This window comes from Vipera ursinii (genome assembly GCF_947247035.1).
Source record: "Vipera ursinii genome assembly, chromosome: 9".
Lineage (NCBI taxonomy): Eukaryota > Metazoa > Chordata > Lepidosauria > Squamata > Viperidae > Vipera > Vipera ursinii.
In genome coordinates this window covers 15,571,512-15,595,795 of record NC_139523.1, presented here as the reverse complement: position 1 = coordinate 15,595,795, position 24,284 = coordinate 15,571,512, and the positions used below count along the sequence as shown (strand labels likewise).

At 41.9% G+C, this 24,284-nt stretch overlaps 1 protein-coding gene across 4 annotated transcripts in view; it reads left to right on the top strand.

Moving 5' to 3' along the window:
- NKAIN1 (sodium/potassium transporting ATPase interacting 1) overlaps positions 1–23,382 on the top strand; it is a gene marked incomplete at its 3' end in the record, with an annotated part of 29,955 nt that extends 6,573 nt beyond the window's left edge. For 2 of the 4 annotated variants that reach the window (XM_083370053.1, XM_083370054.1), the window contains exons 2-6: positions 12,067–12,204; positions 13,152–13,232; positions 16,064–16,261; positions 18,315–18,375; positions 20,812–20,897. In XM_083370053.1, coding sequence (XP_083226179.1) covers positions 12,067–12,204; positions 13,152–13,232; positions 16,064–16,261; positions 18,315–18,375; positions 20,812–20,897 — 564 coding nt within the window. Of the gene's footprint in view, positions 1–12,066; positions 12,205–13,151; positions 13,233–16,063; positions 16,262–18,314; positions 18,376–20,398; positions 20,572–20,811; positions 20,898–22,114 lie in introns of those variants that run through there. The other 2 variants (XM_083370051.1, XM_083370052.1) reach the window with 2 other exon arrangements.
- Between the last annotated feature and the right edge of the window lie 902 nt (positions 23,383–24,284).

Genomic DNA, 24,284 nt, shown 5'->3' with positions numbered 1-24,284 from the left:
TGCCCAATCATATATTAATTACGATCTCAGTTCCCTGGGTTTCAGCCTTTCTGTAGCCGAGAGCATCAGGCTGATATAAAAAGGAACTTTCAATAGACCAGAAAGTTTGTTCCAGAATTTGTTGTTTTTGATTTTGATCCTGATTTTTGGTGACTGATACATGACTGTCATATGTTGACAACCTAGTGTCATATTTCACACCTGTGGCAACTTCCCGGTGTGTGGATGAAATTTATTTATTTATTTATTTTATTACATTTATATACCGCCCTTTCCCTGAGGACTCAGGGCGGTTTACAGGGAATTAAAAAACCAGCAATACAAAAGTTAAAACCCATTTAAAAAAGATTAAACTAACCCTGTGCAATTAAAACCCCGGTTAAAATAAATTACTCCTCAGCCTTGGCCCGAGAGCTCGAAGAGCCAGGTCCCGGCGGAATGACCGGAGGTCGGGGGCAGTCCTCAGCTCCACTGGCAGCTGGTTCCAGAGGGCAGGCGCCAAGTAGTATAACCATTATTCAATATTCTGGCAGCCAATGTCTACGCATCTGGAATTTGCCAAGATTAGACAAAATTGATTAGCCTATGCACAAAGTAGATGCTCTAAATAGGACATCTTTCCTATGAAGTCATCTAGACTGGGGTCTCCAAACTGGCCAAGGAATTCTGGGAGTTGAAGTCCTCAAGTCTTAAAGTTGCCAAATGGGAGACCCCTGATCTAGGCAATAGTGGATTATATTCACCACTCTCCTTCTTTTTGCCTTTGAGTGGGTTTTAAGGATTTTTTTGAGAAAATTCACATTGTGAATATTAAATTATTAAATGTATAAGATGGTATTGTTAGAATTTGTCCATCAGTTTCTCTTTTCAAAAAAAAAAGACCCCTAGTATGTTTTCAGCCACACACATCTCTGTTTCTACAAATCCTGGAACATCAGTTGACATCATGATTTTGCATACTTACAGGACCTACCAAGAAGTTATGTAGAAAAAGAAGACTTCACAAAGAGACTTTCTCCCTTATAGGATCATTCAGAGTGGTGCTATATGGATAAAATGAGGTGAAATTGTACAACTGGGAGGACCACAGTATCACTCTGATTTAAACTCGAAGTAGTAATTAATTGGAAAGAAGCGTACTATTCTAAGGGGCTGCATAGAGCTCTTTAAGCATATTAAAATTAATATGCAAGAGTTTTGTGTGGCTTCTTATTTAAGATCCATATGACATAAAAAGAAATAGGCTGTTAAGATACTTGAGAATGTTTCAACATAACTCTTTTCCAAGTAAAGTTTGGATTTGATATATTGTAATCAAATACTTTTAAATTCAATGGCATATGGTCATTTACAAAGGCTTTATAAATAGGGGAGCCTTTAATATTAACATAATATCCTTTAAAAATCAGGTTGATTTTTGACTGATTAAGGAAATGTGGGATTTTTCCTGCCCAAAAATCACACAGAAATGATTTTTTTTTCAAATTACATCGTTGCATCAATAAAATGCAATTATTGGCAGCACTTTTAAAAGAAGAACATCCTAATAGTCAAACCTGCCTGGAATGGTCATGCTTATTGATGTAATATGTGGTGGCGTCATCCCTGAACAATTGTTGAATCCTTCCATATCAGATGGATCTATCCATCGTTACTTGAGTAAAATTGTAAAAACATTCCCATCTCTACTTTTCCATCAAAATTCCAGAAAATTGAGTAAAATCTTGCTCCTTACCACACTACCTGTATTTGTGATATTGTACCTGTATTTGTGAATCTCATGGAAGGTTCTGTGTGAAAGTGGATGGGTTGGTCAAGAGATCATGAATGTGGCATTACTTAGTGTTGCCTCCTAGCTTGTGGCAGGAGGAGAGGAGAGAGAGGAAGGGAGAGGAAAACTATGTGAGTTTTCAATTACACAATTAAAGGCACAATTGGGTATAATTACTAGTGCTCAGGAACCGCAACTATTTGTAATAGGCATATAATCTACTGCAGTCACTGTTTAGGCTGCCTATCCCCTCTCTGTAATGATTATGGAATGCTTCCACATTTGCATTGTTGCTATGGAAATCATGTTTGGAGCTGACAAATGGCATTTGGGTTGGAAAAGTGGTGGCATTTCTTTGCTGGGTACCAGAATTTTGCAATCCTGAAAAGAGCCACCTTGGCCATTTCAACTGAAGGTCTAAGTTCACCCATTGCTCTATGTTATGGCTTGCTTAAGCATGGTTTATTGTAAAAGGTAAAGGTAAAGGTTCCCCCGCACATGCGTGCTAGTCGTTTCCAACTCTAGGGGCCGGTGCTCATCTCCGTTTCAAAGCCAAAGAGCCAGCGTTGTCCAAGGACGTCTCCGTGGTCATATGGCCGGCATGACTAGATGCCAAAGGCGCACGGAACGCTGTTACCTTCCCACCGTAGTGGTCCCTATTTTTCTACTTGCATTTTTTACGTGCTTTCGAACTGCTAGGTTGGCAGAAGCTGGGACGAGTAACAGGCACTCACTCTGTTACGTGGCACTCGGGATTCGACCTCCCAAACTGCCGACCATTTGATTGACAAGCTCAGCGTCCTAACCCACTGAGCCACCACGTCCCCTTAATGGTTTATTGAGTACACCACAATTGGCAGGACACGCAAAACAATCCAAAGCTGACAGAAGCAAGCACAAGGAGGGTCGGAGGGTAATGGCTAAAGTGATAGATGTGGCTGGGACTGGCATGTGTGGGCAAGGCAGTTAGGAGTTTTGTTTTGACCATGCTAACTCTGTTCTGGTATTGACTATAGAGAGTCACACTGAATTGCCTCAATATGATGGGAGATAATCTCATTTATTTTCAGACCATTGTGGTGAGACAAAGCTGTATGCTTGCAAAAACAAAAACAAAAAAATAAAATAAAAAATCAACTTGAAGGCCAGCAGGCCATGGGTCCTCAATTTGCCTCCCTCATGTGAAACTATGAACAATGGTTTATAGACTAATTTATTTATTTATTTAAATAAATAAATAATGTCTAAAGTCTGTATATATTTACCTCTGTAGTATGGCTGTAGTACTATCATTTATCCTTATTATCTTCTTCACTCTCCCTCTTATTGGGATGGTGATAATGATGATGATGATGCTTTGCATGGAGAGCTTCTGCACTGGAGACAAATTCCTTGTTGTCTAATCTCTTCTCTTCTACTGTATATTGTATATTTTATTCTATTTTCTTTTCTATTCTGTTCTATATTCTATTCTATATTCTATTCTATTGTATTCTATTTTCTATTGTATATTCTATTTTATTTTCTATTTTCTATTCTATTTCATTCCATTCCATTCCATTTCATGATTGTGTTCATAGAATATTTTAGCCAAAACCAAACAAAACCACATTATAATTGAGATCATAAGAGTTCAGGGGTGTCAAACTCAATTTCATTGAGGGCCGCATCAGCATTGCGGTTGCCCTCAGGGGGCCGGGTGGGTATGGCCAGGGTGGGCATGGCCTACTGGGTGGGCGTGGCTAGAGTACGTATGGCCTACTGGGTGGGCGTGGCCAGCTCTACATCGTTCGCATCAAGGGTGCCTATGGGGGCCTGGGCAGGAGTGGGGCAGATCTGAGGGTCTCTGGCAGGAGGAGGGTCTCTGGGCCCGGGCCAAGGCAGTGGGGGCCATTCCCTCACTGTTTCCAGGATGGCTTCACGGGCCACATGAAACCACTTCGCGGGCCAGATCCGGCCCCCGGGCCTTGTGTTTGACATGTCTGAGTTAGAGCAATGAGTAGAATATACAAATCATTTCCCACTGAAGATAAATGGAGCAGGCTCACTAGGGATCCAGGCTATGCTGTCCTACATGTCCTCCTCTTCTCAAAATCTTGCCGTTGCTTCCTAAAGTTTGTTTCTTTAGGTAAGAGCTTTGTTGTTTCTAATGAGAGGACTGGTCCAAAGAATAATTGCTTGCCAAAAACCCTCTCAAGGACACAAGTGAGCTGAGTTGTCTGTAATAATTATTCCAACTTAAAAAACCAGCAGTGAATCCTATTCACTGAAAAAGTTAATTATGAACTGCTTTAATGCAAAGTGCCAGTTTCTAGAAGAATACGTAAAGCAGCTGAAATCTCATAATTATGACACAATCTGTTATCAAGAGAAAAAAGGGCATTAAAACAGATCTCGAAAGCTTAAGAGTTTTCATTTTCTTTTAAGTTGTATTATGAAAGACATAAAAACTGCCTTATATTGCCTCTGGCTGTTGTGTGAACCCAACCAACTCTTTGTGAAACCAGAATGAACAAGTCAAGAAAGTCAACAAGAAAACATTTGATATATTGGAAGTAAGAGCTGCTTCTCCCGGCATTTTTTTTTTACTAGAGTAAAATAAAATCAAAAGGCTAGTGGGATGATACATATGTTTTTGGGAAGGGAATTCAAAAATGTCTTTGCAAGAACAGAAGTGATTTGAGGGGCTGAAAATATAATGAAAGGGAAATAAGAAAATGCCAAAAACAAAGAGGAAATGTTGATCCTTCTCAGAGCCTTCCCACTTCTAAAAAAAGCAACAAAGGATCAATGTTGCAGTTATAAGGCCCTGCTTCTTCTAATTTGTTGCATCTAAAGCAAGGGTTCCCCCACATTTTTCAGTTTGTCAACCCTTCATGAAGATTCAGATTCTTCATTGACCTCCAAACATTATGTGGAAATAATTTAATAAATACTAAATTTAATTACATAATAGTACCACAAATAATAATGAATAGATACAACTCAAGATTGCTCTTGCTACTAACCATCCAATCCTGGGTAACACTGTCTCACCACTAGCTAACTTCCATTCAGGATTAGGGACTAGCATGGAGCTCTAAGTGACCCGAAAAAAATGAATTGATCCCCAATCAACCTTCCATCATTTATTAATCACTTGTTGACTCCCAGACATTTACTGACACACACACCCCTTTTGACCGTAAGCCACTTATTGACCCCTTGGATAATCTCATTGATCCTTGGGGTCAATATTGGCCTCACGGAGGACGCTGCTAACATAGCACCCATTCCGTCAATCCCAAAGAAATGTACCTTCTTGCAATACATTTTATTAATTTTATGTTAGAGGCAACAGGATGTCTATTCAGCCCTGTGCTATTAAAAAAATTAGAGGGATTTAGAATCTGATAGTTGCCCAAAAATCTACATGTACAGGCGCGAGAGTTATTTGAAATAACAGAAATTTGTGGTTGCTTGCTTTTTATGAGAAGGTTGAAGTTTGACCCTGACATTTAAAAATGTAATTCCATTCCTGTGAGTTTAAAGACCAAGGGTCTGACACTTTTAGCTGCAAGCATAGAGAGGGGCTTTGTCCCTTTTAAAGTCCAAATTGTAGGGGCAGTTGTGTTTCTCATCTCTTCTTTGTGTGTATCTGGTTTTTTTTTTGGTATATAACTTAACCTTCCTAAAGAATGAAGTGGCACTGAGTCATCTGTATACTGTAAACGACTGTCATATTTGTATGGGAGAGAGGAAGAACAAGTCGAAGTGACTAAAAGGAAGATTTTTTAAAAGCCTTTTGGAGTAGATATTGTGTTTTTACTGTGAATACCTCTTAAAAATGCCTCCCTTTCTTTTCTTTTCTTTTTTGAAGCAAAAGTTAGTCCAATGTAGCGCAAATGTAATATTATGATATAGTCCCCATTTGTAATTTTGGAAAGATGACATTCTGACTTTGGAGCGTAAGGACAGATTTTTGTGAGATCTGATAATCTCATAAGATTTTACCTTTTTTCCATCTTCTTTATTCTCGTTCTTATTGGTATTATTGGGATGATTATTACTCTGTTGCTTTGCATGTACACTGAGAGTTTTTGCACTAGAGACAAATTCCTTGTGTGTCTAATCACGCTTAGCCAAATAAAATAGTCTGTTCTATTCTCTCTCCTCTCCTTTCCTCCCTTCCCTTCTCCCTTCCCTTCTGTATTCCATCCCATCATATTCCTATTCCATTTTATTCTATTCCCATGTAATTTGATTCCATTCTTTTTTAATTTAGGAAGGAGAGAAGCAATGAAAGCAGTCTTGGGCATCATGGTTACTGATTTGTCATGATCATAAAGAGCAGCTATTTGAAGGATTGTATAACTTAAATCACAATATTTATATTTTGTCTTGCCGTGCAAGTTGACCAACAGGGCATGGGGTGAGGAGTCTCTGTTCATTCTATTCTCTGAATAATAATCTTGCAATAACTAAAAATCTTGGCTTAGCCTAGGTTCAATCGCAATTTTAAAATAGCCTGATTGGTCTGGTGCACACATAACTATGAAGCCCAAAGTGTCAGAACAACACTCAAGGCATTGCAATAATTCTCTTTAAACACTCAAACTGTATCCAAGAGCTCTCACAGAAACATTAAAAGCAGAGCTACACTGGATACGTTTCTGTTATTGCAGACATATTGTTTTCCACAGGCCCTAAGAATCTAATTATAGAGGTGTTTGGTCCAAGATTGAAATCTTGAGAGTCCCCCCCCATTCCATCCCCCCCCGTTCCATCCTTCCAGGGGGAGGGCGTTCTCTGTGGGTGCACCGGATCTATGGAACCATCTTCCGGTCGAGCTCCGGATGGCGCCCGATCTCCGCTCCTTCCGGCGCGATCTTAAAACCCATCTTGTTGAACAAGCTGGCCTGGCCTGATGGGACGGGGTTGGATTTTATTAATGGATCTTAACTTTTAATTTGTATTAATTTATTACGGGCACTGTTGTTTAATTACTTTTTAATAATTTTTAATTTTTGTATCTTGTTTTTATGTATTGCCCTGTTCACTGCCCTGAGTCCTTCGGGAAAAGGGCAGTATACAAATTAAATTAATAACAATAATAATAATTATAATGAATTGTTTGTTGCAACCTATTTTTCTATACTGACATTAACAGTGTTGCTGGTTCCAGAATGCTGGCCCCAGTCTTGCTAGTCAAATCTTGCCACCTTCATTTCTGACATAATGTCTGGGTTTATAGATGAAACCATATAGTAACTGAGCCTAATATGTGATCTTGCCACAGAGATTTGCCAGAGTTATGCAGTAGCCCTATATTTGAATGGGGCTTAAACCTGCAGCTTCAGCCTCTGAAGTATGGAAAAGAAACCTTGAAGATGCCCATCAACAGTGAACACCAGCGTAGAGCAATCTGGTTGCAGTCTTCCTTACTGATTGTGTTTATACAACACTCAAGTTGGTTCCTGCATCAACCTTTTTTTTTTAATTTGCCCAGTCCTGAACTAACCCAGTGGCTTGGGTTAACACAGTACATTAAACCACACACACTGTAATTAAGGTTAAAATTGTAATAACCAGTGTCCCAACTTTAGACTCCTTTACTGACAAGATTCTCTGAACACACTATGCTCATTCTCAAAGAGAGTGAAATATTCTATGCCCAGAAGTTTGTGTTAATTGAATAAAGCAAGGGTCTCCAAACTTGGCAACATTAAGACTTCTGGACTTTTACTCCCAAAATTCCCCAATCAGCATGGGTCTTAAAGTTTCTGGACTTTTACTCCCAAAATTCCCCAACCAGCATGGGTCTTAAAGTTGCCAAGGTTGGGGACCCCTGAAATAAACAGTGGTCAAACTACATTGTGCAAACGCATCCATTGTCTTGTATGATCCCAGGCCATTGAATTAATTCAGTCCAGTTAACCTCCCTTCATCCACTTTGCATCTTCTAGTTTGCAATGGATGAGATTCTGCATTCTCACATTGGCCTTGGGCAAAGCCCCCAACTTGCTTTTTTCCTTTATTCAGTTTGCAACAAGGGGGCCAGAAGAAGACAATTGCATCTTGGGGTGTGTGTGTGTGTGTCCTTGATGCTCTCTGAACTTGCTTTTTTTCCTTCTTCTTTCAGCTTTCTGTCTCCATTTGCTTTGTATTGGGAGAGATTGGATAAAATAGAACACAATTGATGCTTTGGAAGCAGATAGATTCAAGGATACAAAACAGCCTTGTATTTCTGGGTAGCTTACTGGGGAGCTATCTAGAGTCAAAAAGGAGGATCCTGCTTTTCCATAGCTTGCTGAGCAACCATTCTGTTAATATGAGGGCATGTTATCATTCATGCACAAATATCTTCACCTGCAATTTAAGTGAAACCTAATTGTCAGCAATTTAACTGCTGTTACTAAAGAAAGCAATAATCAGGGCATACAGTCATCTTCATTTAAACCCAATTAAGCCATCAGCTTGTGCCTTCCCATCAAGATACAGTAGCCTGGTCGAGGTAATGCCAAATGTGCAGGCAGAATGCTTTCTAGCGGAAGATTGTTATATGCAATAACAACATTAGCAGATGCTCATCTGTAGCAATTTGTTTTGCAACCAAGCTTGCAATTATTTTTTCCAGACTTTTAAAATTGTGGCAAGGGTTCTAGGCTCATTATCTGTTAGCTGTTTGGTGGTTGGCTTTGTTCTCTTGGGAGGTGATAGGAGCTGAAGTCCACCTCAGAGGCACCTGTTTGGAGCAGGCTCTTGTTGAACTTCTCAAATGGCATAAATCTGAAGAGAGAATCAAGGCGTTATCAAATACGCAGATGGAATTTCACTCTTTTTACACGTACTTGCCCTGCAGCCTTATCTCCTCATTGAGGATTCACATCCTCCTCCCTCCCTTGTAGATATGTTTCCCAAACTCCTGGAAAATTGATGGTTACTACTACTCCCATAACTAAGAGGGCTCAAGAACCCAGGATTACACATGGAGTTTCTATGATGGTAGCAGACGTTTCACTGATTCAGAAGTGGTTACTTCTGGTGGAGCTTAATTAAATGAAATCCCGATGAGCCCAAGGCATATAGCAAATGAAATCACACAGTTCAAGGATAATGGCCCATTGGGATGCAATTAATCTCAAGGTTGTTTTGGTGCTGAGCTCCAGTAGTCACATGGGATATAAAGGGATGTAGTCTTGCACAAAGGGTTAGTTAAATATAGAGTAGCCAGATTAAGTGTCTCCAAGGCCTTGACTGTTGTTGGCTTTCCATGATCTTGGGTAATTTTTCAAGACCTACCTAAAAATATTGGGATTTAGTACTTTCCTCCCGCAAAGCAGGTTCTTCAGGATCTCCTTGAAGCTACCAAGCCAATGAAGACAGACTTAAGGCTTAAGAACAATTCAAGTATCATATGAACCTTTTTGAGTTGGTGCTTTCCATGTGATAACAACATCCATCATCATCCCTCAGCAGTAAGAGAAAAAGCAGTTCGTCAGTGGTCCCTGAGTCAGGATGTTTTAAACTAGGAATTCAACAAGCAAGCCAGGGACAGCACCTTAGAAACATCGCGCGCTAGCATTGGGCCATTGCCTTGTTCTAATAGTATATCTCACAGGATTGTATTTATATGTGCAACTGCCAGTTTTCAAACCATGAGAAATCAAGTTATGCACTTACATTTACTCTCAGTTGCAGAGTTAACAAACCAACTGTTACCTGGACATGCTAATATTGTATTACTTCCTGAATCTCACATTTCCTTTGTGCCCAATCTGCAGTGTTAGATATCTTACAACTCTAATATTGTATGTAGCAATGATTGTTTTCTGTTACTCTAAGCAGAAGCAGGTCCTGGCTTGGAACTGGCATAGAATTTCATTATCGTGATTAATCTGACCACGTTCACTATTCCGGAGCCTCCTAGATGTGCTGAAACTGCAATTTACCAGATGTGTTGGGCGATAACTCTCACTAGACCCAATCCAATAATCCAGTAGCAACAGTTGTGGAAAGCTATAGTATGGCAGACCATTTTGTGGTGTCAGAGATTAATTGCCAGCTTTTTTTTTTACCCTGGGCCCCAGAGGTGGACTACATGATTCATGGCTGATCTCAGCTCAGGGAAATGGAAGGTCCACCAAGGAAACACACCGACTCTGACTTCAAAGTGGCCTGTGCTCAGTAGGGCCGTTAAGAACCCAATTAGCCTAATCTAGAAGGAGAAGTCACCTGCAAAAATGATTTATGAGGGTTGTCAGGCTTAAACTAGGGATGTGGGGAGGGGAAGGGAAAAAGTGTGGAGACAGGATCCCTGCTGACAGGTGTGGTTAATTTCAGAGGCTTGCAGTGAAAATGCTGGCCTGAATTCAAGGATTCTGCCTTGTTTTCCATTTCTTATTCTAGGTGCATTCCTCTTTTGTCAAGATGTTCTTTCTCTGATGTTCAACTTGAGGTTTATTTCTGTCCCATCTGACTTCTGACATAAACTCTCAATCCCAGAAAACACTGGTTTATGGATGGTCCTGCTGGGCCAAGGTTGACCTTGAATATCTCAGAAGCTTGCTTTTTTCTCTCTGAAAGTGGTTTTGTTTGGCTACAAATTTATTTCCAGGATATTTGAGGATTTCTTTTCGTTCCCGTTTTTGAGCTGCTTGATTATTGGGAGTGGCAGAGGGTGTGAACAGCGGTCAGACTGATTTGTCTTATGTTTTTTGGCTGCTTACCCTTCTCAGTTTGAAAACATCTGTGAGAAGAATCCCCTCGGGTTCAGAGTTTAAAGTGGGTGAAGCAAGAGATGATGGTTTGGTGAAAGACAAGATATTCATGCACATCCTTTGATCACTTTGGGTAACTGCAGGGAGGCCCTGCTCTGCTGATGAGAATTGTACTTAATTTATCCTGATGGGAGGGTTGTCAGTGAAGTCCATCTAGATCAGAGGTGGGGAACTATGGCCCCTTTATGACTTGTAGACATTAACTCCCAGAATTCCTGAGCCAGGAGGGATCTAGACCATCATTTCTCAACTTTGGCAACCGTAAGACGTGTGGACTTCAACTCACAAAATTCCCTAGTTGCCAAGGTTGAGAAACACTGATCTAGACCAGAGGTCCTTAACCTTTTGGGCACCAGGGACCGGTTCCTTGGAGAGAGGTTTTTCCGCGGACTGGAGGGGGTGTGGTTTTGTGTGCTGTCTGCATCCCATGGATGGGGCTTTGCTTGTTTGTGCGGATAGGTTGCTGGCATGCCATGGCCAGGTACTGGTCCACAGACCAGGGGTTGAGGACCCCTGATCTAGACTTCAGTCCCCTCTTTGTTCAAATCAACCCTCCCATCTCCTTCTAAAAATTATAACTCGCCGTACAATCCTTGGGTTGTCGATTCAAGTGATGATTGCTATGGCTTAAAGCAGCAGTCCCCAACCTTTTTTGGCACCTGGGACCAGTTTTGTGGAAGATAATTTCTCCATGGACCTGAGGGGTGGAGGAGGAGCATGCAATCAAGATCCCATGCACGTGCAGTTTCACTCACTTGAGGCTCACCTCCATCTCTGAGGTCCAGTTCCTAACAGGCTGTGGACCAGTCCCGGTCCATGGCCCAGGGCTTGGAGACTTCTGTCTTAAAGCAGAAGTACCCAACCTTTTGGGCACTAGGGACTGGTTCCATGGAGAGAGGTTTTTCTGTGGATCAGAGAGTGCAGGGTTTTGTGTGCTGCCTGCATCCCGCAGAAGGGGCTGTGCTTGTTTGTGCAGACCGGTTGCTGTCATGCTGCAGCCCAGTACCGGTCCACAGACTGGGGTTTGGGGATCCCTGGCTTAAAGGATGAGAGCCACCACTCACAGTTCTTGCTTTTTCAAATAGAGTAAAAAAACCCAGTGGTTTAGAACCATGGAGAGAGGTTGCCAATGAATGACACCCATCCTGAGAAGCTTCTAATGTTCCTGAAATAAGTCTCTTTGGATTCAAAGGAACAAGCTCCTGGGGACATACCCATGTTTACCAATTTTGGGGACAATTGTCTTCTTTTGCTGCTCTTGCAAAGTGAAGCATTGACCCATTTGTGGTCATTTCCACTGGTGCAATTTGCCAGTGCAAGCCCCCTTTTTTGCCTTGTGATGAAACCTAATAAATCCCCCTGCTTTGGAATATATTTCTTTGACAGCAGCTAATGATTCATGCCAACATCTCTGTTGGTTGTGACTAATAGCCCATAGGGTTTCTTATTAATTCTGTGTTAGACTTTGCTGCTTTCTTATTCTGTGCAATGCTGTGCAATGAAGAACTCTTTGTCTGTCTTTATGGTCTCTTGTAGGTTGCAGCCCTGGAGAGACAGATATTTGACTTCCTGGGTTATCAGTGGTTGCCGATCCTGGCCAATTTTTTACACATTATGGCCGTCATCCTGGGTGTCTTTGGCACCCTTCAGTACAGATCCAGATACCTCATGCTGGTAGGTATTATGTCCTGCTCTGTGATATTTTTGCTTCTTTTTAAAAAAATAGTGAAATGTGTTGGATTGTTGCTTTGTGTATTAAATCTATTGTATTGCCACAGCCAGTTTCTTAGCACCGTGATTGGATAAAACTAGATTTCCCATCAGATACATTTCAATCAACATTAAATTAATTAAAGCTCCCATTTTACAACCCTGCAGTCAGTGGCTCATACAATGGGTGAGCTCCCGTTACTTGCCCCAGCTCCTACCCACTTAGTGGCTGGAAAGCATGCAAATTCAAGGTGATAAATGGAGACCACTTCGGTGGGAAGGTAACAGCATTCCATATGCCTTCGACGTATAGCCATGCTGGCCACATGACCATGGAAAACATCTTCAGACAAATCTGGCTCCCTCAGCCAAGAAATGGAGATGAGCACTGTACTGTAGAGTTGGACATGACTGATAAAGAAACCTTTACCTTTAGCCCCTATTCACAGTAGAGTTGGGGTGAGAGGATGGAGCTGAGCATTTACTGGCCAGATGCCCTTCCTGATGCCTATGCAGAGTTCGCAGCAGATATTTTTTCATTGCCTCCTAGGAGAGAAACATCTGCTGCTACCTAGGATTGAACTCTCAACCTTCCGAGTGGGAGGCGAGTGTCATCACCACTAGGCCACCACGCCACTCTAATCAAAATTAAAATAAAGGTAAAAGGTAAAGGTTTCCCCGCACATGTGTGCTAGTCGTTTCCGACTCTAGGGGGCCAGTGCTCATCTCCGTTTCAAAGCCGAAGAGCCAGCGCTTGTCCGAGGACGTCTCCGTGGTCATGTGGCCGGCATGAGTAGACGCCAAATGCACACGGAACGCTGTTACCTTCCCACCATTGTGGTCCCTATTTTTCTACTTGCCTTTTTTTCCCACTGTACAGCTTCAACCTGCCTCTTTCTCTCCTTCACTAGTATGCGGTGTGGCTCGTAGTCTGGGTTGGCTGGAATGCATTCATCATCTGTTTCTACCTGGAAGTTGGACACCTTTCACAGGTAATTACCTCTCTAATCACAGCCAGAACTTGCCCTTCTCGAGCCATCAGTCCACCCAACAGTTTTCCATCCATCACCTTTCCGGCAGCCATTGCTCCTTGGGAAAGAGATTAGAATTCAGGAGAAGATCGCAGGTTGTAAAATGCTTCCATGTTCCTTTCAAATTAACTCTCCTCCCCTCCATCCAAACCCCAGCAACTTCTTCCAGTGCTGACATTGTAGGTCAGGTTTGGCACAATACTGGGAGGCCCCTGGGAGACTTGCTGTGTTGCTCTGTGTAATAAATAAATGAAGGTTTGGCCTCTCCAGGTGTTCAGGCTGTGTGCTTCCCCCCCCCCCACCTTCTCTTGCTGAGGCCTTTTTCTTTTATGGCCTGCACAGGTCTTGCAAGTAAAGACAAAGCTCTGTTCGAAACGCAGTGCTCACATAGCACGTTGGCAGAAACCATTCTGTTTTGTAAACAGATGGGTTGATCCACAAGGGAAGATGGGGGCTGGGAGGGAAAGAAGACAAATCAGGCTGTATTTATGCTGGAGCAGTGTAAATGCATTGGGAGTGTGTGTGTCTCATACTGCTCACCGATTAAATCAGGTTCCAAGGAGATAATCATTACAAATTCTAAGCACACTTTTTATCAGGGTTATAGATTCCTGGATCTCACATGTCATTTTGGAAAAGGCATTGCTGTCTGTTTGTGGTCGACAAGTGGGGATGCCTCTTCTAATAACTATTCCATTGTTTCTGTCAGGTGCAAATAACTAAGAGCATTTGTTGAGTTTGAAGCACAGAACAGTTACCTATTTACAAGAATCTAATCAACTAATGGTCAAAGCTAAGTTGGTGCTAGATAAGGGTCAGTGGAATTCATGGGGGAAGGAGATAGACTTGGCTCTCTTGTGGCAACGCAATGACTCCAAACTTATGACACATTTAACTCTGCCTTCCAATTTAGCCTGTTCTACAGTTTCTCAACCTTAGCAACTTTAAGGTACATGGACTTCAGCTCCCAGAATTCCCTAGCCTAGCATGGCTGGCTAGGGAATTCTGGGAAATGAAATCTACACATCTTAAAATTGTCAAGGTTGAGAAACAGTTTTATTCCAAGCACATTGTTTTATTTTTCTAGCATCATCATCATTATTATTAAAACAAAGACTATGCCATCTAATTCTGTGGAATAGTTTATTTATAAGAACCAGAAATCTTGAAGTCCAATGTATATTGAACCAAATTCAGGGCTAGAACAGTATGTCCAGTCATTTCTCGTGACTGAGGTTGACACAACAATTTCGTTAATGTCTTTTAAAGTTTGAATTAGGGGTGAATGAGAAGTATGAATGCAGAGTTTCCAGGTCCTACTTCTCAAACCCATAAGCAAAGATATCTGGAGTTTTTTTCCTCTTTTGTGGTAGCATGGGAAAAGATGAGCATATGTTCATTTCAAGGAGGAAAGTTTTTGCAAGAATGCCTCACAGTAAAGAAAAATTGTTTGACAATCTTCTCCAACACCAAAGTTGAAAAGCGTCCGTGCTCTTCCCATCTTTCTTTGTTAAAGAACAACTTTTGCTTGCCTGGCATGCCACAGAAAATATCCCGTGGTTTGCACAACTGTGATCTTGTAGATGCTAGAATATATGTTCCAAGGCCTTCCTGGCTGCTTAGTGAAAAAGAGTGCAAATAAGGTAAGGCAAGCTTTCAGAAAGGATATGCATCTAAAACAGCACACACACACACACACACACACACACACACACACAAACAGGGGGGAGGTCTTCCCAAAGGCCCTCCATGCCAACCTAGAAAAAGAATCCCTTAACCAATTCTGTGAGGTCATAAAGACAGTGCCCCACCCCTCATCCCCCAAAATAAATGTGAATCCTTTCCAGGTGTAAATAAAGTTTTAGACCAGACCAGGGGTAGGCAACCTTGGCTCCTTTATGACTCATGGACTTCAGGTCCCAGAATTCCTAAGTCAGCTGAGTTGGTCCATGAGTCATAAAAGAGCCGAGGTTGCCTACCCCTGGACTAGACTGTTATGCAAAGAATTTTCAACTCTCATTTCATAATCTCCTTTAGATTCAAAAGTTAAGGGAGACTAAATCCCTTCGCAGAATTTTTCTTCTTCTTTAGTTAAACATATTGATCAGAGGCAGTCAGGCTGGAAAGGAGCCCCAAAGTGCCCTTTGCTGACTCTGTGTTTTCTTGTGTCTGATAGATGGAGGGCAGGGAATAGTGGTGGAATTATAAGATAGCTGGGTACTAATTTATCTAATTTGTCACCTGATCATTCTCCAAAAACCAAGAATGTGGGTCTATTGTATGCACTTCCTAGTAGCTGGATAAGACAACAGTGTGTCATCTTACAAGATAGTCTACAAATTAGAGATCCTGGCTTGCACACAAGGCACTAAAACTGACCAGTACTGTTGTGGCATGGGTAGGGGTAAGGCTGCTTATGCAGTCTACTCATTTATTACCTTTTTGAAAAGTATCACGTGGAAATCTTGATTGACCTCAGCTATGTTGTGCAACAAAACTCAATATTTATAAGCTCATTAAGTCAGTGGTCCCTGCAAAGTTCAAAATTGGCAGATAGTGGATGGAGTATCACAATGCATACTGTGTTCTTTTGGTTTGTACTGTGATGTTCTGCCCATCATCTTTCCGGTTTTAACACTCCATCACTCTGGATGTCATTGCTTCTGATGACTGCTTTTCTTTTCTTTGCATGGCATTGCTTACCTCAAAGGGATTATGAGTATGTATATATTCTCCATCTTTGTAGCGGTCCAAACCTCACCGTTGAATTCATCTTTCTCCCATTTCTGTAGGATCGAGACTTCATCATGACCTTTAACACATCACTGCATCGCTCGTGGTGGATGGAGAATGGTCCTGGTTGCCTGGTGACCCCAGTGATCAACTCCAACTTAGCCTTAGAAGACCATCATGTCATCACAGTAACTGGATGTTTGCTTGATTATCAATATATTGAGGTGGTGAGCAGCGCAATGCAGATATTCCTTGCGGTAAGTAAGTGGTATCGGTAGCTCTTCTTGGATGGTTTGGCCTCTCCATTACTTCTAAAAATAAACAAAACAAAACTGAGGCAGTAAAGATTCTACTGTCAGTTTTTGCTGCAGAATTTATACCCATTTGAACAAGAACAAAAAAAAAACCCTTTGCTCCCATTTGATCTACAAAGTATATACAGTATCTATCAAATATGGACATCAGATTCACCTCCCTTTGTGCTCTTCAGGCTTTCAACCATTTTTTAAAATTAAAAAAGCAGATGTTTTCATTTTAAAAAAGTTAAATGGGAAGCTGACATTTTGTATCTCCAATATCCCTCTGTCAGTCCTAACCTTCCCCCTGAAGTTTACGTTGGCCCTTAGCCTCCTAGGTTTTTGAAACGCTATTAAAACTGACATTTCCAGCATGGCTTTGGGACCAGAAATGCTCTGTTTGATCTCTTTTCTGGTGTTTAATGTTGTCTAGGAGTCCTGTTAGCACTGCCTAGGGCAGGGGTCGGCAACCTTGGCTCTTTTATGACTCGCGGACTTCAACTCCCAGAATTCCCGAGCCAGCATAGCTGGCTCGGGAATTCTGGGAGTTGAAGTCCGCGAGTCATAAAAGAGCCAAGGTTGCCGACCCCTGCCCTAGGGTATTTTGGTATATATTTCTTGGGTATTTGTTTTTCATCAGAATACTGCATGGGGTACATACGCTGCTCAGAGTCAGTGGCATATTAAGCTGAAGGAAGTGAAGGAGGGAGGAAGGAAAAAGTGATTCTCCACCTTCAATGGATTGAATTAAAAGTCTGATGTCAGCCTCCTCAGGTGGACCAGACAGGGAATACAGCCAGATGAGCTAATTCTACTTAAGTGTCAGACTAAAGGTAAAAGTTTCCATGTCAGTCATGTCTGACTCTAAGGCAGGGTGCTCATCTCCGTTTCTTGGCCGAGGGAGCCAGCATTGTCCGAAGACAATTTCTGTGGTCACATAGTCAGCATGGCTATATGTCAAAGGCACACAGAATGCTGTTACCTTCCCACCGAAGTGTTTATCTATTTATCTACTCACATTTACATGCTTTCGAACTGCTAGGTGGGCAGCAGCTGAGGCAAGTAACAGGAGCTCACCCCGTCGTGCGGTGCTTGGGTCTTAAACCTGGGCTATCAGCTCTGCAGCTGACCAGCTCGGTGTCTTTAACTGCTGAATCATTGCTCATTAACATTAACAGAATCTTGCAAGCCTGAAAGTACAAACTTTCCGAGCCTGATCACGTAGGGAGGGTTTCCTTCTGAACCTCTTTCTCCACCCACAGGGCAGCTGTGGGCTCTGCGCTCTCTTATTTGATCGTTCCCTTAGGCAGCATCTCTTTTCCCCATCTCCCAAGGTCATTCACATATATCATCATATATGGGGCACTGATGATTCCCAGCAGCTCCAGTCAACATGGCCACTGGTGGTGGATGATGGGAGCTGTGTTTCAGAAAGCTTCTTGTGGGCGCAAGTTCCCCCTCTCCCGCATAAAACTCTATGGTTTCGCCAGTGTACAAACCATACAGCCTGTAATATTACATGTCACGTGAACATAGCAATTGTGTTGTGTTAAGCAGGTTTAAGGATTACTTTGTTAAATGAAGCCCAATGACAAAGATTAGTCAGAACTGCTTCCTGGTAAATCACTAAAAATTTGCAAGTCCTGAACATCCTTTTGACCCTTCCATTTGCAACTTTGCCTTTAACTTATTTTTTTTTAATTCCGAGGGCGATAAGTCGTTATGTTGAGCTTGACAGTTGGCTTACTTTTTTGAGAGTTTTAAATTAATCAGCCCACCTTGACCCATTTGGTCTTGCTCTTATTTCAAATTTTGTATCTAAAGATCCAGCATGGTCGAGAGTAGTTTGAGACAGCAGCGGAGATATAAATGGAAGAAATAAACTTGGCTGCCTGAACTTTTCCCTCATCTGTTTCAATGGTCGGATCCTAGTGTGACAATAATTGGTGCATTTCTTTGCTTTCAAATAATTAATTCAAGTTTTTCTCTTTTTTTCAAAACACGTATTTTGAAGCTATTCGGATTTGTTTACGCCTGCTATGTCAGCAAAATGTTTATGGAGGAGGAAGACAGCTGTAAGTATCCATTATCGCACTGAATAAGTAGGAATATTGTCCCCGCTTGAATTATTAGGGAGATGCAGAAGTGGTTTGTCAGTGGGGCTGCCAAATGTTTAAGAATTTGGTCAGCCATGAGAAGACAGCAAAGAATTTTTTCATATTCCAGTTTCTGCTGCTTAAAGATTGTTCTTCTTTCTCTCTCTCTTTCCCTTTCTTGTTATGTATTTATATAAGTTCATGTGAATCTTAACAGAGGTAGTCCTTGACTTACAAGAGTTCATTTTTTATTTGTTTGTCTATTTCCCATTAATTAATTTCTGTGAAACCATCTTCTAATGCTTTTTAAGCAGGGGTTCTATTTCATCCCCAGTTTCTTTCGCTTTTTCATTCATTTCCCTGTCTTCTCCAAGAAATGAATAAATATAGTCTCTTGAATCTATGGAGATTCTCAATCATCCAGGTCATGGTTGTCCCAAAGGTGTTTTTCCCCCGAAAGGCAACTGGACTTCAAAAACTGAAGAAGCATCTTGAATGAGAAGCAAAACGTTTTCAAAGGAGAAAACCAGGGAAGTCCAGTTGCCTTTGGATAAACACCTTTGGGATGTTCTCTTGAATCCTCAGCTCTTTTCCCAGAAAGATTGTCACCTGCCAGCCAGAGGCTGATAATATGGCCTGACAAAAGTTCCAATAGCACAGTGGAAAATTACAATCTTGGTGTGAAATAAGGAACTTCTTACCTAATGCGAGAAGCGGCTCTTATATATTTGAATCCCGGCAGGGGCTCCTAACAGCACGGGCACTGTGTGATTTGATGCCAATGAACTTTATTAATAAGCTTTACACATGAAAAAGCTTATTCATGGGTGGCAAATTGTAAGCATTAGCATGCTGTCTCTCCAGCTCTGTGGGACCAAACTCTTATGCCCGTGTTCCTTCCCTCTCTTTTTCTACCCACCCTCATGGGTACTGAGAGAGCTTTGGTTTTTGACATTCATTGATTTATTTTCAGACCTAATAAAACACTCCATTAAAAAGATGAGACGGGCAGCCTTGGCTGCAGCAAATTTAATATGGAAAATACATTAAAAGCATATTTGAAAAGCTCAGACAATACCGAATGAAAAAGAGATGGATGGAAAGTATCAACAGGGCTGTAGGTTTTGCTAGTTTTAATAGATAAAATATCTCATTTACCACTGGGTAAATGGAGTAAGCTTGGATGCTTCCCCTTTATTTATGCTTTATTGAAGCCTTTGAAATCTTTACGCATAGGTTCCACCATCAGCTACTCATCAGACTTTCTTCCACCTTCACTTAACCCTGTGGGGAGACTTTGGGTTCCCCTCCTTGGCCAGGTAAAGGATGATGGGCCAGGAAGTCTTTTCACTAAATGAGTGATCTTTGTAGACAATTCTTCCCCCCGTGATCACCTTTTGCGACCTTCTAACAAGTAAAGTCAATGGGGAAGCCAGATTCACTTTTAACAACCGTGTTACTAACTTAACAACTGCGGTGATTCTCTTAACAACTGTGGCAAGAAAGGTCGTAAAATGGGATAAAATTTACTTAACAGATGTCTCACTTAGCAACAGGTAGTAAATAAGTAAAGCAGCAAAACCATTTACAGGTAGTAAATCGAAAACTACCTGTAAATGCTTTTGTTGTTTTGCTTATTTGGGTAAACTCAAGCTGTTTCTTGGTCATTTGAGGGTTCAATGACATTTGGGAATTTTTGATGTGCCCATCAGTGCAAACAAGCAAGCAATTTTTAAAAAAAAGGTAGAGGAAAAAGTGGGAACTCCTGAACTGATTTTCTTCCCCTCCCCCTGCAAACCAATAGTTGAAGGAATAGAAAAAAATTTAGGAAAAAAAAATCTGAGGTTCATCCATGAATATCTGCCTCGGCAACTTAAGGGGATCTCTTGTTCTTTTACTGCAATGTTGTTCAAACTTGGTAATTTTAAAATGTGTGGACTTCAACTCAGAGAATTCCCCAGCTGGCATGCTAGGTGCTTTATTGCAATTTTCTTTAAATTAGGGGTCCCCCACCCTGGGGGTCCGTGGACCGGTACCAGGCTGCGGCATGCCAGCAACTGGTCTGCACAAACAAACAAAGCCCCATCCGCGGGATGCAGGCAGCACACAAAACCACGCCCCCTCTGGTCCACAGAAAAACCTCTCTCCATGGAACCGGTCCCTGATGCCCAAAAGGTTGGGGACCTCTGCTTTAAATGACTTCTTTTGAGTAAGATAATAACCATTACCTTGTCTAGCTCAGGGGTAGGCAACCTCGCCTCTTTTATGACTCATGGACCAACTCCCAGAATTCCTGAGTCAGCTGACTCAGGAATTCTGGGAGTTGAAGTCCATGAGTCATAAAAGAGCCAAAGTTGCCTACCCCTGGTCTAGCTGTTTGTCAGAACAATCACCTTCTTCTCTTTTCACCCACAGTTGATTTCATTGGAGGGTTTGATTCCTACGGCTACCAGGCACCCCAAAAGATGTCACACCTTCAGCTACAGCCTCTGTACACGTAAGTGGCTTTTATCAATTGAGATTCTGATTCCCCACCAGCCATTTGTAAGAACTATAGGAAAGTAGTTTTCCTTCCCTTTCCCTAACCACATACTGCTTAGGGCACTGGCTGTCAAGCTTGGACACCAGGAAACTCAGGCAGTTCAAATGTACATAAGGGCTTATTGCAAGCTTAAACTCTCTACAAGAATTGAACTACTAATAATCAAAGCAAATTGACGGGAGACAAGAGTCAATGAAATTCCAGTTGGGCTGGACTTGGGGACGCGAAGGGGTTCAAGACTTAACGATGCATTTGATTCCTTCCTTGAGCTAAGCCTCATACATCAGTCTCTCTTCCCCAATGGTGCAGTATTTTTTGCATCTGCTCTGATTCTTTCCAGAAAGAGAGAAATGGTTGAACTCTGCCTTTAGGAGTAGAGGTAGCGGCATGGGGGACTGACCTTGGGAGACAGGAGGAAGGGGTGCGTATTAGACAATAATCAGACAAGAGGCAGCTGAGGACATCCTTTTCTCTAGTGTTTCTCAATGTTGTCAAGTTTAAGATGTGTAGACTTCAACTCCCAGAATTCCCCAGCCAGCATGTGCGGAGTTGAAGTCCACACATCTTAAACTTGACAACGTCGAGAGACATTGCTTTTGTGGTATAAATTATCTGAGTTTGGGTAAAAGTTGCAAATGGAATTCTCATTTATGTACCTCTATTTCTCCTTGCCCTTGTTTTAGAACAGACATGTCAAACACAAGGCCCGGGGGCCAGATCCAGCCCGCGAAGTGGTTTCATGCAGCCCGCGAAGCCATCCTGGAAACAGTGAGGGAACGGCCCCAGCTGCCTTGGCCCTGGCCCAGAGACCCTCCTTCTGCCAGAGACCCTCAGATCTGTCCCACTCCTGCCCAGGCCCCCATAGGCACCCTTGATGCGAACGATGTAGAGCTGGCCATGCCCACCCAGTAGGCCATACACACTCTAGCTACACCCACCCAGTAGGCCACACCCATCCAGGCCACACCCACCCGGCCCCCTGAGGGCAACCACAATGCTGATGCGGCCCTCCATGAAATTGAGTTTGACATCTCTGTTTTAGAACATATGAATACAGTATTATCAGACAGAGTAGCTCCTGGTTTGACTTAGCTCTTCGTTCAATCTGTGTTTCTTCAATTGTCTCTGAAGCATGTTATAATCTTATGTCACTGGTCTTCTGTTCTTTTTTTTTAGCTCTGGATAATTGCTTCCTTGCCTACCTACAGTGAACAAGCCTTTGGGGACGTTTGCAAACAACAATAACAACAACGCCAAGCCACCAAGATAAATGGAGTAGGGCAAAGCAGTTTTGCTGGAGATTTGGTGTTCCCGGAGGGACAACTACAGTGACTCCATCTTGTCCTCCTCATCCGTTAATGCCTTTCATTTGGTAGCTAAGCAAGAATCATGAACTCATTGGGGAAACTTTGACCAACAGGGTTTCTCCAGATCTAAGTTTCTGCTTAAAAAAGACCTCAGAGCCAAAACAAGCTCAGAACGCCACCTACTGGCCAGATTATGTACTGTCAATGGCCAATTGACGGATTTTATTGCTTATTTCTAAGCAAGATCCTTTTTTTCCTGATTTTTCTTTCGTTTGTTGGTTTTTCTAAAAAAAAAAAATAGTTCTGAGATACTTCTTTTTCTGAGCAAATGACTTTCAGTGTGCTAAACTGTAGGCTGCAATATTTTGCAATAACGAAAAGGAGTAGAGGAATAAAATCAATGGAAAATGAAATAAAAGGTGGGTAATGGAAAGGAAGGTTGGTTAGGGTCTGAAATCTGTAACATGTGCTGCATCCTTTAGTGAATATTTTTCTAAGCTGGTTCATCTAGGGATGGCATGGTTGCCTCCAAATCAGAAGCATTCCATTCTGATGTATAGCCAGAATTTTATCTTCCAACCCAGCTTTCAGGTGAAGAGGAAGGGAGAGAAAAGGCAGAGAGAGACAAAGGTGAGGGGGAAAGTGCCCCCCCTCACTCATTTGTGGCTGATAATGTGGGCTTTAGGAGGAACCCCTGAAAAATCGAATCAAAATGAACGTCTGTCAAAGAACATCAGTTAAATAGATCTGTAGGCAGAAATCGTTCCTTTTATCAAAAAGATAAAACCAAATGGATGTCTATTTGGGCAAGCATGGTTTATTTTTCTTCAGATGACACCACCTCTTTTTCATGAAAAGTGTGAGATGAATTAACTTCTCAATTCTGGAGGTGGAAAATCATGTTCTTAGGAAGGGGAGGTATGATGGCTGAAGATGGGGGTCTAAACTGTTTTTTATATCTCTGGGATTTCTTTTGTAAAGGGGCTCGAGTCTCTCCTACCCCCTTCTGTGTAGCCCCCCTGTTTGTTGAAGGCCATGGCCTCAGTGATGACAAGCAGGCAACCTTGTTCGGTCCTCTGGCTCATATCAAAATTGATCCCATAACATTTTGCAAGATTTCAAGGATTATCTTAAGACAGGGGTCTTCAAACTTGGCAACTTTAAGACTTGTGGACTTCAAGTCCCCAAATTCCTCAGCCAGCCTGGCTGAGGAATTCGGGGAGTTGAAGTCCACAAGTCTTAAAGTTGCCAAGTTTGAAGACCCCTGTCCTAAGATCTTGCAAAGAAGCTCTGGAATCCTGTGATTCCACATAAATGAGCTGAAGTCCTGAAAAAATTATGGATACATGAAATTTCAACACTTTCTGTTTAAAAAAATTAATGGTGATGAGCAACTTTTTGATGGGTGGTGGATGGCCTGTGAACCCATGGGTACTACACTGCAGATTCTAATTCAGGGTTTCTCAACGTTGATAACTTTACGATGTATGGACTTCAACTCCCAGAATTCCTCAACTAGCATGCTGGCTGAGGAATTCTGGGAGTTGAAGTCCATATATATCTTAAAATTATCAAGGTTCAGAAACACTGTTGTAATCTGCGATTCCATATTCATACCATGGCGATCACAGGATGGGGTCCCAATTGTGTCTAACTTCACTAGGCAAAAGCCAGGCACATCCTTTCAAATCAGTCTTCCATTTTCCCCCCCTCTTTCTTCTAGAACTATCCTTTTACATTTTAAATCATTGGGGTATTTTTTAAGTGTGGACTTTTAACTCCCAGAATTCCCCAGGCTTTCCCTTCCAAAAGTGGAAATGAAGCAACTTGTTGCGTTGTTTCATTTTGACTCTCCCATGAGGCCTATTTTGGCAGCCCTGATACAGGTTGTCCTAACAAGCACAACTGAGCAAAAATTTCTGTTGCTGAGCGATGATTTTAAATGAGCTTTGCCCCATTTTACGACCTTTCTTGCTTCAGCTGTTAAGTGAATCACTGCACTTGACAAGCTAGTGACACGGTTGTGAAGCGAATCCGGC